Source organism: Mus caroli, chromosome 8, assembly GCF_900094665.2.
Source record: "Mus caroli chromosome 8, CAROLI_EIJ_v1.1, whole genome shotgun sequence".
Classification (NCBI taxonomy): domain Eukaryota; kingdom Metazoa; phylum Chordata; class Mammalia; order Rodentia; family Muridae; genus Mus; species Mus caroli.
Window position 1 is genome coordinate 75005069 of NC_034577.1, and position 13736 is coordinate 75018804.

The 13736-nt window shown below is 49.8% G+C and overlaps 1 protein-coding gene across 1 annotated transcript in view; it reads right to left on the reverse strand.

The window, feature by feature from the left end:
* Pkn1 (protein kinase N1) overlaps positions 1–13736 on the reverse strand; it is a 33974-nt gene that overhangs the window by 16288 nt on the left and 3950 nt on the right. Inside the window, exons 2-7 of the mRNA XM_021169479.2 lie at positions 10897–11197; positions 8552–8703; positions 4514–4658; positions 1973–2118; positions 1342–1555; positions 730–924 (exon numbers count right to left, since the gene is read on the reverse strand). Coding sequence (XP_021025138.1) covers positions 730–924; positions 1342–1555; positions 1973–2118; positions 4514–4658; positions 8552–8703; positions 10897–11197 — 1153 coding nt within the window. The remainder of the gene's footprint in view (positions 1–729; positions 925–1341; positions 1556–1972; positions 2119–4513; positions 4659–8551; positions 8704–10896; positions 11198–13736) is intronic.

A 13736-nucleotide genomic window follows, 5' to 3' on the forward strand; every position in this document is an offset into this window, starting at 1 on the left:
TTATGGGTTTTTTTGTTTTGTTCTGTTTCTCTTGTTGCTACTGTTTTATTTCTATTTATTTTTATTTTTATGTGTATGTTTGTTCTACATGCATGTATTTGCACTAGGTGTGTACCTGGTACCTGAAGATGTCACAAGAGGGTGTCAGACCCCCTAGAACTGGAGTTATGGGTGGTTGTGAGCAGCTGTGTGGGTGCTGGGGACTGAACCTCAGGTGCTCTTCAAGAGTAGCAAGTGCTCTCAATTGCTGAGCCATCTCTCTGGCCCCAATTTTTTTATTTTTGAAGTGTGTGTGTGTGTGTGTGTGTGTGTGTGTGTGTGCGTGCGTGCGCAGGTGAGTGTGGAAGGTTGTGCACATGGTATAGGGAGCAGGGAAGTCAGAAGAGCATGGGAGCCGCTGACTGTGGTGACAGCAGTTAAAGGCTCCTAATGAGGGCTGGGGTCCTCTGCAAGCTCAGTGCACACTCCTAACCTCTGAGTCCTCTCGCTAGGGCCGGGACACTGTGTAGATAGAATAGAAGCCATAGCAGCTATGGGACCAGCTGACTCAGTTGTTGAACCATGAATCATTTGAGCCCAGAGTTCGAGGGCAGCCTAAGCAACAGAGCTTTAAATAAATAAGCTAACCCTGGCTTTAAATAAATAAGCAAATAGTCAAATCAATAAAGAAAATGCTACAAACCGACCACCCCACCCACCCACCCACCCAGCCTCCCCATGACCACTCACTGGCATTCTCTGCCTCCCCTCTGAGGCTGCTCCGTCCACTAAGGCTTCCACTTCGGCTGTAAAGGCCCCGAGCGGGACGACTCAGGAATGGAGTGCGGCTTTCGGGGGTCCCAGATGCCCCCACTGAGGGGGGAGGGTTCCAGGGGATGGTCTCGGGAAGGTTTTTGCAGCCCACCACTCGTACTTCCAGGGTCCCTGTAGGAGGGGCAGGCTCGTGGGAGGGAGGCAGAGGAGAGAGCTCAACAGGCAACAGGCTGCAAGTGGCAGCCGAGGAAGGGCGGCCAGTGGGGCTCTGACAGGGTGTCAGAGAGGCAGGGGTCTAAGGAGGCGACATTCAGAGCAGCCAAGGGAAAAGACTGAGACAGCAGGACTGGGGCTAAGATCTGATGGGCTGCATGAGTGTCTGCTGGACAAGGAGGAGGGTGAGGACAACAGTCTGGAATCAGAACAGAGCAGGAAGATGGGGTTGCTTGGCTGGTAGAGATGGAAATGGGGACCAGGATAAGAGGGCAAGGAGGCGACAGGGTAAGAGTAGTCAAGGCTGGGAGCCTGGAGATCCAGGCAAGTGGTCTCAGGGCTAGGTCCCAAGAGTGTGGTCAGTCCGGAGCCCACCTGTGAGCGGTGCAGGCTTGCTCAAGGTGCTGTAGTGAGTGGCAGGGAAGGGCCCAGGCAGTATGGCGCTGAAGGCTGAGGACGAGGCTGCAGTGAGCTCCTCCCGAAGCAGCCGCCCCTTGGGGTGATCGGCAGGCAACTCCCCGAGGCGCCTCTCCAGTGACTCCCGCAGCAAGCCCAGCTTCTGGTTGGACTCAGTCAATTTCTCCTGAGCCTGAGGCAGGAAGGCAGAGAGCTGAGGACAGGCATAGACTCTTCCCCAAGAACCCACCCACCTCCAGCAACTTCTTCCTCAGGCCTAAACCTCAAACCTACTTAGACCCATAAGGTAGAGCCTGGAAACTAGGCTTTGCCCACCTGGAGCCAGGACCCTCTGAGGCCCCACCCTCATTAAAGCTTCTTGATGGGCCCCACCTCTGTCAGACTCTGGGCTAGGCCTCAGCTCTCCCTGGGACTCTCCACTGCTCCTAGCTTAGACACGGACTGTCTCTCCCCTGTCCTACTAAGGCTCACACCTAGCGGCAGTCCATCTGAGTTACAGCTCCACCCTCGCCAGGACCTGTTGCTGTGAACCCCCTATCTCTCCTATGTCCCTTAAATACCATGCCCCTAGCAGAACCCTCAATGTCACCTCGCTGACTGCCTTGCGGTCTGGGGCCTTTGCCCCACTGAGCAGGCGCAGGACATTCTTGGCACCTTCTGCCACTGCATGCTCCACTCTAAAATGGTGTCGTAGCTCCTCAATGCGTAGCTCTACGGCTCCCAGTTCTGGATCTCCTATGGACATGGGCCATGGGACCATGAGACAACCTTCAGACTAGCCTGATCCCAGACATGCCATCATGTGCAGGCACAGGCTCATCATACATAGCCACCAAAGCATATCATGATTCTTGTACTGGAAGGGACTGTCACCTTCCACCCAAATCCAGTCACTCTTACTCAAACACCATAATGTCTAGGGACATGGTTACCCAAGTACCTTCACAGCGATGACACACAGGCACACTGATGACCTAGGCTTAGGGACAGATATATTGTAACAGTCCTTGTCATTCCCAGGGGCTAGCTTAGGACAAAGGGAACACTGCAATCTTCAAGGGCAGATATTATCTACGCCCAGCAGCCATCACTCATATATTCAAATACAAAACTCAGACTCTCATATGACACTGGTACCCTCTGCATCCTACTGAACTTCCACCAATAGGGACACAGTAAGAAACTGAATGTGTGTGTCCTGGACCAGTGTGCATGTGGAGCTCATTCGCAGCGAGATGGTACTGGGAGCATGGCCCCTCAGAGCAGTGACAGAGCCAGCCGTGTAACTCACTGGTACATCGCCTGACCGCGGTGCAGGAGGGCCTGATTCATCCCCAGCACCAAAAAAGCAGCATCAACAAATAAAACAAGAGACCCAAAAGACAAGCAAGAGAGGGACAGAGGGGAGCACACCTGGGACACTGAAGCTGGGGTCAGAGAGTAACTTCTAGGCCAGCCTGGGGTGCATGAGACCCTACGCCCCCCCCCCAAAAGTAAAGGGGCAGGAAAGATAAAGGAGCCTGCTATCAAGACTGCAACCTGATTCCCAGAACCCATGAGAGAGTGAGAGAAGGAGAGGGGGAGAGGGGAGGAGGAGGGAGAGAGAGGGAGGGAGGGGAAGAGAGGGAAAGGGAGAGGGAGAGAGGGAGAGAGGGATAGGGAGACAGAGAACTGACTCCCAAAAGGTGACTCATTCACTTGTGACAACACATACACAAAAACAAATAACAGGAAAAATGAAACAAGAGAAAAAATGTTGGTCATATTAGCACATGCCTGTAATCAACCATAGCATCTGGGAGACTGAGGCAGGAGAATTACCACAAGTCCAGGGCCAGTGTGAGTAGGACATCCCTTGGCATCTGTGATGGTTGTTTCTATTCTATTCTAGTTTGCCTCACCATGTAGCCCTGGCTGGCCAGGAACTCCCAAAGATGTGCCTGTTTCTGCCCCCTGCGTGCTGTGATTAAAGGCATGTGGGATGAGAGGCCTGTGTCACTACGCCTGGCTCACCAAGGCTCAGTCACCACTTCTCAGCTCTGTGCATGTGGTAAAAACCAAACATGAAAACATGGCTATATCTACGTGCCAGTAAAACTTTCTTTACAAAGGCATGTAGGCCTGGCAGTGCAAGCCTGTGGTTCCAAACACTCACAGGTGACGGCAGGAGGACTGAGAGTTCAAGTCTGGCTTAGGCCACACGGTGAAATCTTTTCTCAAAATAAAAAAAGAAAAAGAAAAAGAAAAAGAAAGGGATAGAGTGGGGGATGGAGGCAGAGACAGGTGATCTGTTAGAGGCAGCCTGGTCTACATAGATCAAGGCTAGCCAGAGCTACATAATGACACCCTATCTCAAAACACAATAACAGGCTCGATATGGTAACACAAACGCTTAATTCCAGCACTCAGGAGGCAGAGGCAGGAAGAACTCTGCCTCTGTGAGTCACAGGCAAGCCTGGTTTACATACTAAGTTCCAGGACAGGCAGGGCTATTATAGAAAATGTCTCAAAACTAAAGTAAACTGAAAGCAACCAGGGGTGGGGCTAGAGAGATGGCTTGATTGTTGAAAAGCTTTCTGCTCTTCAACAGAGGAGTCTGCTTACCCAGACCCACAGCAGATGACTCACAACCACCCGAGACTCTAGTTCCAGAGATCTGATGCCTCCTTCTGGCTTCTGAGGCACCTGCATACACACACATGCATACGTGCACGCACACACGCACAGATAAATCTCAAAACAACCCTAAAAACAAGGGATAGGGCTTGATAAGTACTATAGTGCCACATAGATTTTACCATTGAAGGGTTAGGGGCACGGTTCAATAAAAACACAGGCCTAGTTCATAGGAGTCCCTGGATTCCACCCTAACCACAACAAAAGGAAGGAAGGACAAAAGGAAGGAAGGAAGGAAGGAAGGAAGGAAGGAAGGAAGGAAGGATGGATGGATGGATGGAAGGATGGAAGGATGGATCAGGTGCATTTGGCCTGAGGGTGGCGTTTGGCAACAACTATCCTAGCCCAAACCTTGAATGAAACAGCCAGAAATAGACAGGAATAGGCATTGTGGGTTGCAGGTGGACCCCTGGAAGGCTGAATGCAGGCAGCCAATGTCCAGGAAGGGTCTTACCTTGGGCTTCATCAGGAGCTGCCTGACTCTCCAGCTCGCCAGCCTGTAGTGCCTGGAGCGCTCTGCGAAGTTGCATGCGGATGATGTCAATCTTGGTCTTACTGTCCTGCAGCATCTGCTGGGCTGTCAACAACAGCTTCCGGTCCTGGGGACAGACATGGAAGGTGCCAGGCAGAGTGGGAACTCAAATCTGAGCTGCTGTCCACATCATAACAGGTAAGAGCATTCTCCTGTGTACACAAGGACACATAGTCCCAGCCTCCTGGGCCAGTGCAGAGGCAGGTAATCCACGGGCTTCAGTTCCAGCTCTGCTACCCAACAACTCAGTGTAGCTGATCTTTGCTACTTTGTGTGTTCTTCTTTTTCCCACCCTTTATCCCCTCAGTTTCACCCCCATCACTGGATAGGAGAGAAAGAGGGATAGAGGGGAGGGAGAGAAACAGTAGGGAGAGAGGGAGAGGGAAGGGGAGGAGGAGAGAGAGGGGGAGGGACAGGGACAGAGAGAGGGATGGGGATCCTTGGGTCTAATTTCTCGCTCCTTTCTCCTTTGAACGTGACTACTAGCAAACTGCAATCAACCCCCTGTATGACCAACAACCGCCAACCCTGCCGACTGGGGCCGTGCTGATTTATGTACCCTCTGAAAAGTCCCCAGAACTCCAAATGTCACACTATTGCAATAACTATCTGCAGCTAGCAAAACTGTGCCCCTGCTAGAGCACGAGGCAAATCACAGTCAGCTGCTGTGGACGGTCTGGAGCAGCCCATACTCCACACCCGGGATTATAATATTTCTGTGTTTTTAAAGAAACCAAAACTCCAAAGCTGTCACTACGTTTCTCCCTTCTGTTTTAAGCCATGAACTGTGCATAGCAGGACATTATAAACAGAGACATTTTCAATGAAATAAGTGCTTTTCGGGTCCATGGCCAAGACTTTCCGGAGCCCTCTCCTGCTGGGTTCCTATCTTGATCAGTTCTGATGGGACCCACAGCTTTTGCTTCCCTGTGGAAATATAAACGCATCTGCATCCTCCAGGCAAAGCTCTCACTGGCTTCCGCTCTGATGTTCACGCGTTCTTATAGTATATCGGTTGATTTAATTCCACGGTTTTTCCTATAACCCGGTGACTCTCTCTTGCTGAGTGTTGAGGTTTTTCTGCCTGCTTGTTATTTCCTGGCTGACAAGAAGCAAACTGTTCCTACTTTTTTTCTGTGTGGCCTCAAGCTAGGCCCCAGGGCCAATTCTGGACAGTTAGAAACTGCCCTGGATAACTCTCTTGGTCCTACAGACTGATCAGTCCTACGGCAATTCTTGCCACATCGCCTGCACACTCCTGAAAGGCTGGGCCTTCCTTCTGGTTTATATTTAGAAAACACATTTCCTTATACAGATGCCTCGCTCAATTTTTTTTTTCAAATGACAATATTTCTCACAATTTAAGCACCAGGCATTTTGAGATGTAAGACTTTTAGCGGCTTAGTCACAGTCTCTTTGCAAATGACCGAATTTCCTGTAATTGAAGTACCAGGCATTTTGATATTGGACACCTGTAGCTAAACCTGACCTACTATATTAGCATGGCACATGTTAGATCCAACATTGGTCATATCCCTTATGCAATCGTCTATAGGCACTGCTTGAGCCTTTAATGGTCTAATAACTTTTTTACATTTGGTATTCATATTTTCATAACCAAGTCCTCTGTCAACACCTGTCTTGCTTGACAGTCTAATATGGCTTTGTTCACAGCTGAGACTAATTTTTGTAAAAAAAAATAAAAATTAAAAATAAGCTGGGCGTGGTGGCACATGCCTTTAATCCCAGCACTCGGGAGGCAGAGGCAGGCGAATTTCTGAGTTCGAGGCCGGCCTGGTCTACAGAGTGAGTTCCAGGACAGCCAGGGCTACACAGAGAAACCCTGTCTCAAAAAACCAAAAAAATAAATAAATAAAAATAATTATAGTAATAAAAAAATAATAAAAAATAAAAGTCAGTGAAGGCCTCTCCAGAACCTTGTATATAATCTTTGTAAATGAGGTGGACTTTCTCCTGGGCTCCTCAGCTTTGCCCCAAGCTCTTTTTTTTTTATTATTATATGTAAGTACACTGTAGCTGTCTTCAGACACTCCAGAAGAGGGCGCCAGATCTTGTTACGGATGGTTGTGAACCACCATGTGGTTGCTGGGATTTGAACTCTGGACCTTCGGAAGAGCAGTCGGGTGCTCTTACCCACTGAGCCATCTCACCAGCCCCCCTGCCCCAAGCTCTTAAAGCCACTAAGTGACAACGTTCTACAGTAACATCATCAAATTGAATCTGTTCTTGTATATCAGAGTACTGCCCTTCACCCAACCCCTCGTCTTTTACTATATTCATCCCCTCGTTCTACTTCGTGATCCAATATTTGCAGTTTCTTCCCCCCACCATGTTAACCATGGCAACTGCAGACTGGTGTCTAAGCTGTCACCAATCCCTTCTAGTCTTGGAGAATAATTCTATTTTGAGTAGCACAGTTATTTAGGATTTGTTTCATATAAAGCTAGTGCATTCGTAAGAAGTCATAGCCCTTTTTTAAAAGACCGTAGCTCTATCGTGCCTCGAGAATGCCATCCTATGTCCCCATGACCCTGCTCCACACCGTCAGCAGGCACATGCTGTACAACTAACTATCGGTGATCTCCTAAGGCCAGGCTGCCCCTCCTCCATCTCTGGAGCTGCAGCTGGTTCGAGGTTAACCCCTTCTCTCTAACCAGTTCATCAGCTTGTCCTCTTACTTCCTCAGCTGGTCTCTGACCTGACTGCCCTCGGGCACAGTTTCTTTCCCTCTTTCCTCCTGAGGGAAACTCCTGCTCTCAGGACTGAGCCTTTTCCTTCTCTCTTTCCTGGTGCTCACCACCTCTATCCGCAACCTCTCCCATGCACAGTCAACTCCAACCCTTCAGAAGAGAGAGCAGAGTGGCCCCCTTCTTGTCTCCATTTCAGTCATGTTTGTTTAAACGTTGTTTCTCAGGCCCCTCCATTTCCACTAGCAACTTTTCCAGCTTCCCAGCCAGTCCTTCAACCTTTTTCAAAGCAAAATATACAAAAAAGAAAAAAAGAAAAAAAGAAAAAGAAAACAGAAAAAAAAAAAAACCCTCTGTGAGCAAAGCAGGAAACATCCCAGTGACAACAGCTACAATACATTTTTTGCTGCTGTCTTGAAAAAACAAAATCCATTCCTCCATTCCCTGCTTGTTTTCTCTAATTTCCCATTTTTATTCTTCACTTTCCATGTCCAGGCACCACTTACAGTCTGTCTTGTGCTACTTTGTGGGTTCTTCCGTTTCCCAACCATTCTCCCCCTGGTTTCCCCCCATCACTAGATAGGAGAGAAATGATAGAGGGGAGAGGGAGGAGCGGGAATCCTGGAGTCTTATTCCTTTCTTCTCCTTTCTTCTTTGAGCACAACTACTAACAAACTGCAACCATCCCCCCGAATGACCACCAGCTACACCCACCTATCAGGACTGTAGCATTTCTATACCCTCTGAGAAGTTCCCAGAATTTCAAGTGTTACACAACTGCAGAAACAATCTGCAGCTGGCAAAACCATGCCTCTGCTAGAGCATGAGGCAAATCATAGTCAGCTGCTATGGACGGTCGGAAGCAGCCCCAAACCCCACACCTTGGATTAAAATGAAAATACATTCTTTTTTCTGAGTTTGTAAAGAAACAAAAATTCCAAAGTTGTCACTCCAGGTTAGCTTTTGACCTCAGCCTTGCTCTCTCACTTCTCTGGGCCTCAGTGCTCTCAACTACAAAGTCTGGACCTCCACTGGACTGAGGACTCTTAACCCAGTTTGGACCAGCTGGAGCTACACCCTCCTCACCTCTCTGAACATCTCTGTGCAAGTGTCTGCAGAGCCACAGACAAATGGCCATGTACTGCAATAATATGATGCCCAGAGTAGATAAGTCAGAGGCAGGGAGCACACGGGAGGGACACAGCCTCCGGTTCGTACAGTGACGAAAGGTTCTGGAGCACTGTGGTCTCACCTTGCTGCTGCCATTGCTATAGGTCTGGATCATGTTCTCTGCCCCCTGTTTGACCTTGAGCTCAATGGCCAGCTGCTTCTCCAGCCCAGCCACTCGGCTCAGGTTGGTGGATGAGCAGATAGGGCTGCCCTCTGCAAGGGATTGGGTAGCATCTGAGGAAACAAGATGAGAAGAGAATCACACAGTGGTCACTTCAGTGTACCCAGGAGACCTGGGAGATTTTGTCCCAGCCAATAGGAAACCTTCATCCAGAAAAGGAGCCTAGGGGCCAGTACACGGGCAGGAGATATCTGGCTCTCAGTGACAGACTGGGCTTTAGCATGAGGGAGAGTGAGTTAGTGACCAGGTATGCAGGTCTTCAGGGTTAGCTGGAAAAAATGCCCCCATCTGCCTTAGGGTGTATAAGCCTACTGGTGTGAGTGTGATTATGTCTGTAGGCCACTGGTGGTAGAACCCCAGATGTGGGTGTAACAGTGTATATGTGTGAGCTTGCGATGACACTGCTTCTTGTTGGTACAGCTCAGTTCTTTTTTTTTTTTTTTTTTTTTTTTTTTTTTTGGTTTTTCGAGACAGGGTTTCTCTGTATAGCCCTGGCCGTCCTGGAGCTCACTTTGTAGACCAGGCTGGCCTCGAACTCAGAAATCCGCCTGCCTCTGCCTCCCGAGTGCTGGGATTAAAGGCGTGCGCCACCACACCCGGCTTTACAGCTCAGTTCTGATCTCTAGGGGTGTCTAGGATTGTTTTAAGACTTGGCTGTTGTCATTGTCAGAGGTGAGGTCTGTAACACAAGAGAGATGCAGTGGTGGGGAACTGCAGAAGGGGCTTATGAGACTCTTGGCTGAACTCCAGCAGTATTGGACCCCATCAGCTGACACAGCCATATGTAGAGGGGCTGAGCCTGTTGGCTGTAGCTAGAGTCTGCTGTGGATGGGACAGTGGTGGGATACCTCTCGAGGTTGGTGTGACCTAGTGGGAGAGCTCTAGTGTCATTGTGGCTTAGTTAGTGTGTCTCTCTAGGTGAAAGTGACAGGACGCAAACCTTGGACACTGTTTGGACGAGACTGTGCTCCTATCTCTGGAATCACGTAATCGGGTTTGCTGTGTTGCCCGGGTGGCATAATTGGCTGTACTTCTCTGGATATGTGTGTGACAGTACAAACTCTGGGTGTCTTCTGGTGTCCCTGTGACCATGACCATCTTAGGTACAAGATGAAGGAACCGTTGCTTCGTTACTGCATGCACACACATAAAGTGACTGAACTCTGGCAATGATAAATTGTGTTGTGGGTTTTCTTTATGTACAAGTACACATGTGTGTACATAGAAGCCAGAGGGACATAGGGTAAGTTACTCAATTGTTCTCCACTTTCCTTCTTTCCTTCCTTCCTTCCTCCCTCCCTTTCTGAGACAAGGTCTCTCACTGAGCCTGAAGCTCTCTGATTTGCCTCGTGGACTGAGCAGTGAGCCCAGAGATCCATAGGTCTCTGCCACCCAAGTGCTAGGATTACCAACACACAGACTTTTTACTTGGGTGCTTGGAATCCAAATTCACATCTTAATACTTACACAGCAAACACTTCCCTAGCCAAAGCGTTTACTAGCACAGCTCTTCAACCTGTGGGATTTTACTTTAACTACAATCAAAAACAAATTTTGTGTTTTTAAAAACAGGGTTTCTCTGTGTAGCCCTAGCTGTCCTGGAACTCACTCCACAGTGGCTGGCCTTGAACTCAGAGACCTGCCTGCCTCTGCCTCCGGAGTGCTGGGATTAAAGGCGTGTGCCACGACCGTCAAATTAAAAACTAGGTTCAGGTGTGTAATCTCGGCCACTCCCGAGACTGAAGCATAGCCCTGCCCTGGCAGCTTAGAAAAGTCTTGTCTTAAAAAACATAAAAAGAAAACAAACATGAGAAGAGCATAAATATATAAAACACACACACACAAATTAAGCAAAAACAACAGGAAAAGGTTTACAGCTGCTGATGTATTGGAATGATTTAGGGAGCCATGAGGGTGACAGATGTGCAGTATTTGGGTGTCTGTCAGTGTGACTTGAGCTTCTGGAGGCTCATGTGATAGCATGTTACTCAGAGGTTGTCTGGGAATAGCTGTAATGGTGTCCTTAGGTATCTGGTGACAGTGTGTGGGTCTCTGGTGTTACCTGGATGCTGGTGAGTCTATCTAGGTACTCCTAATGCCAAAGACAGCTTTGAGTGGGGTCTGGGAAACAGGTGTGACTGTGTTCATCCAGGTGCTAGTGGCCCTGTAAGCCTGGCCTCTCCTATGGCTTCTGTAAACCCAGGACAGTGTCCTGACGGAACGCAGCTCCCAGGCTTTCTGCTCACCGCTTCCTGCTGCAGGGTCAGGCAGTACCACATGTGCATGCAGCTCCTGCAGCTGCTGGTGCAGCAAGTCTAGGCGTCGAGCGGAGCCCCTCAGCAGCAGCTCCACAGGGGCCAGGCTGCGGCCCAGGTCAGTGGTGGCTCGCCTCAGGTTCTCAGCACCCTCCTTCAGCTTCAGCTCCTTTCGGATCTCCCGCTTCAGTCGCTCTCGCTCTAACTCCAGCTGTTGCTGCACCCCGGGGGCTGCCAGGTCAGCCCCAGCCAGCCCCAGCTGCTCCAGCAGCGACCAGCTTCGAGGCTCACTCTGTAGGGGAGGGACCACACACAGAAGGTCAGAAGCTAGAGGGCAGGTGGCCTCACCAGAACACAGATCACCTGACCCACAACCACCCTACCCTACTCCACCCCAAAATCCCAAGGACAGAGGCCTGACGCTCATAAATGGGATGTCTTGGCCAGAGAGATGGTTTAGGGGTAAAGGCTCTTGCTGCCAGGCCTGCCCAAGTTCATCCCCTAGGAATCTACATAGTGGAAGAAGATGATCAAGTCCTAAAGGTTGTCCTCTGACACCCCCTCCCACACACACATAGATGCATGAATCAATGAATGAATGAGTAAATGAATAAATAAGTCAGGGGTTGGAGAAATGGCTCAGCAGCTAAAAACACATAGTGCTCTGGCAGAGGAGCTTAATTCAGTTTCCAGCCTCTAATTTCAAATCGGTGTGGGCGGGGGGGGGGGGGGGGGGGGGGGAATGTGATGCCTCTAGCCTCTACAGGCACGGGTGTGCATATGGACACAACCCCCAGACACATACACATAACAAGAAAATAATATCAATAAGAAAACAGGAGGGTGAAGACCAGGCCAGCACAAGGCTTCCTTCCCCATGTGCACACCAGGGTCCCTACAGGGTCTCCCTTAATTTGTTACCTATGCAATGAGGTTCTTCCAGAAGGGTCAGATAACCCCCTTTCTCTCCTGGTGTCCTGCATTCCTAACCAGGAAGTCCCAAGGGCAGGCTACTGTTTCTTTTGCTGTCCTTAGAAACATATCCTGACGTCTCTCATCTACATTCCCAAACTAGAAGGTCCCAAGGCCTGGTCTTGCTTTCTTATCTTCTATATCTGGTACTCCAAAGAGCAGAGCTCATCTCCTCCCACATCTCCCAAAGCTGAGCGCTGACACAGCACCCAAGTTTCACCCCCCCACCTGGAGAGATGTCACCAGTTCCCTTCCTCCTTCCTATGCTTAGTCGCCAATCGAGAGGCACCCAGAACAGAACCTCGATTTCTGCCACGTGGGATCTCCTTCTGCCATGCTAAGGAGATCCCAGCCCCTACCTCCAGCTCCAAATCCAAAGGGGGATCAGCTGCCATCTGGGTCGTAGGTCTGGCCTAAGAGCCTCGCCCTCTTCCTGAACCTCAGCCCTGCCAGGGCCTCTGGACTGCCACTTCCTCTTTCCTTCCAGTTCCCAGCATCCTCTGCGCCAGGCCAGCTCTAGGGCAAGTTTTTTTGGTTGTTTTGTTTGGGGGTGGGAGTTGTTCTGTTTTGTTTTTGAGTCAGGGTCTCTCTACATAGTACTGGCTGATCTGGAATTCACTATGCAGACCAGGGTGGCTTAGAGCTCATATACCTGCTTCTATATCCTAGGCACTGGGATTAAGGGTGTGTGCCACATCACCCCCTAAATGGCCATGTCTGCTTCTCTGGAGACAAGCCAGGGAGAAACAGTCCTCAATACCTGACACATTGGATAGACACATCCACAGTAGATTATGTAGCAGGCAGGATCTTATGTGGTACACTGCATGTGTGTGGACCACAGTCTTATAGGTGTGGTCACAGTTCCAGCTCTGCAAGTGTGAGATTTGCTGAGGAATTGCCTCTGTCAGATTGGCCTGTGGGCGTGTCTATAGGATATTTTCTTCATTGCTAACTGATGTGGGAGAGCCCAGCTCCCCGTGGGCAGTGCCATCCCGGGCAGGTGGGCCTGGGGTGTATAAAAAAAAGGAGCTGAGCAAGCCAGAGGAAGTGAGCCAGTGAGCAGTGTTCCTCTGTGGTTTTGCTTTAAGCTTCTGTCTTGAGCTCCAGCCCTGACTTCATTCCATGATGGACTATAATTTATAAAACCAAACCAACCCTTTCCTCCCCAAGTTGCTTTTGGTCAGTCTTTTATCACAGTGACGGAAAGCAGACTAGACCAGTCCCCACCTGCACGAGTTTGTGGGTAGAACATAGGTTCCCAAAGGTGTGCGCGTCTAGCTCTGCAGGTCTATGCCTGGCTCAGTGTGTGCACAGAATGCTAATTCACACACGGCCGCCTGCAGGTGTATGTCTGGGACCCAGGCTCAGGAATGCACATCAGTCTCACACATACTGCACTCCTATCGGTATCAGCATGGAGGTGGGACACAGCTTCACAAACGTGCACACTCCCACACCTGCCTGCACACACCCCGATAAACAAACAGCTTTGGGTGCTAGTTTGCATCCCTTGGAAGCTACTCACACACCCTCCACCTGCCAAGTGGCCATAGCCCACAAGCTCATACACATGTGCATGCCTACGTGCAACTGTATGTGTGTGAGAGTGTGTGTGTGTGTGTGTGTGTGGTAAAGGGCTTGTACATGCTGACTTCTTTTTAGATGCACCACCTCAGGCCCTCACGTCCTTCAGGCTCTCAGCCCTGCTAGTGCGTGTTCATGTCACTACTGAGAGACCCTCCCACTTGTCCCTTGTCCCCAACTTCCCCTTAAGTATCAGAACAGCAAGTTCTGTAGGGAGAGAGAGAGAGAAAGAGAGAGAGAGAGAGAGAGAGAGAGAGAGAGAGAGAGAGAGA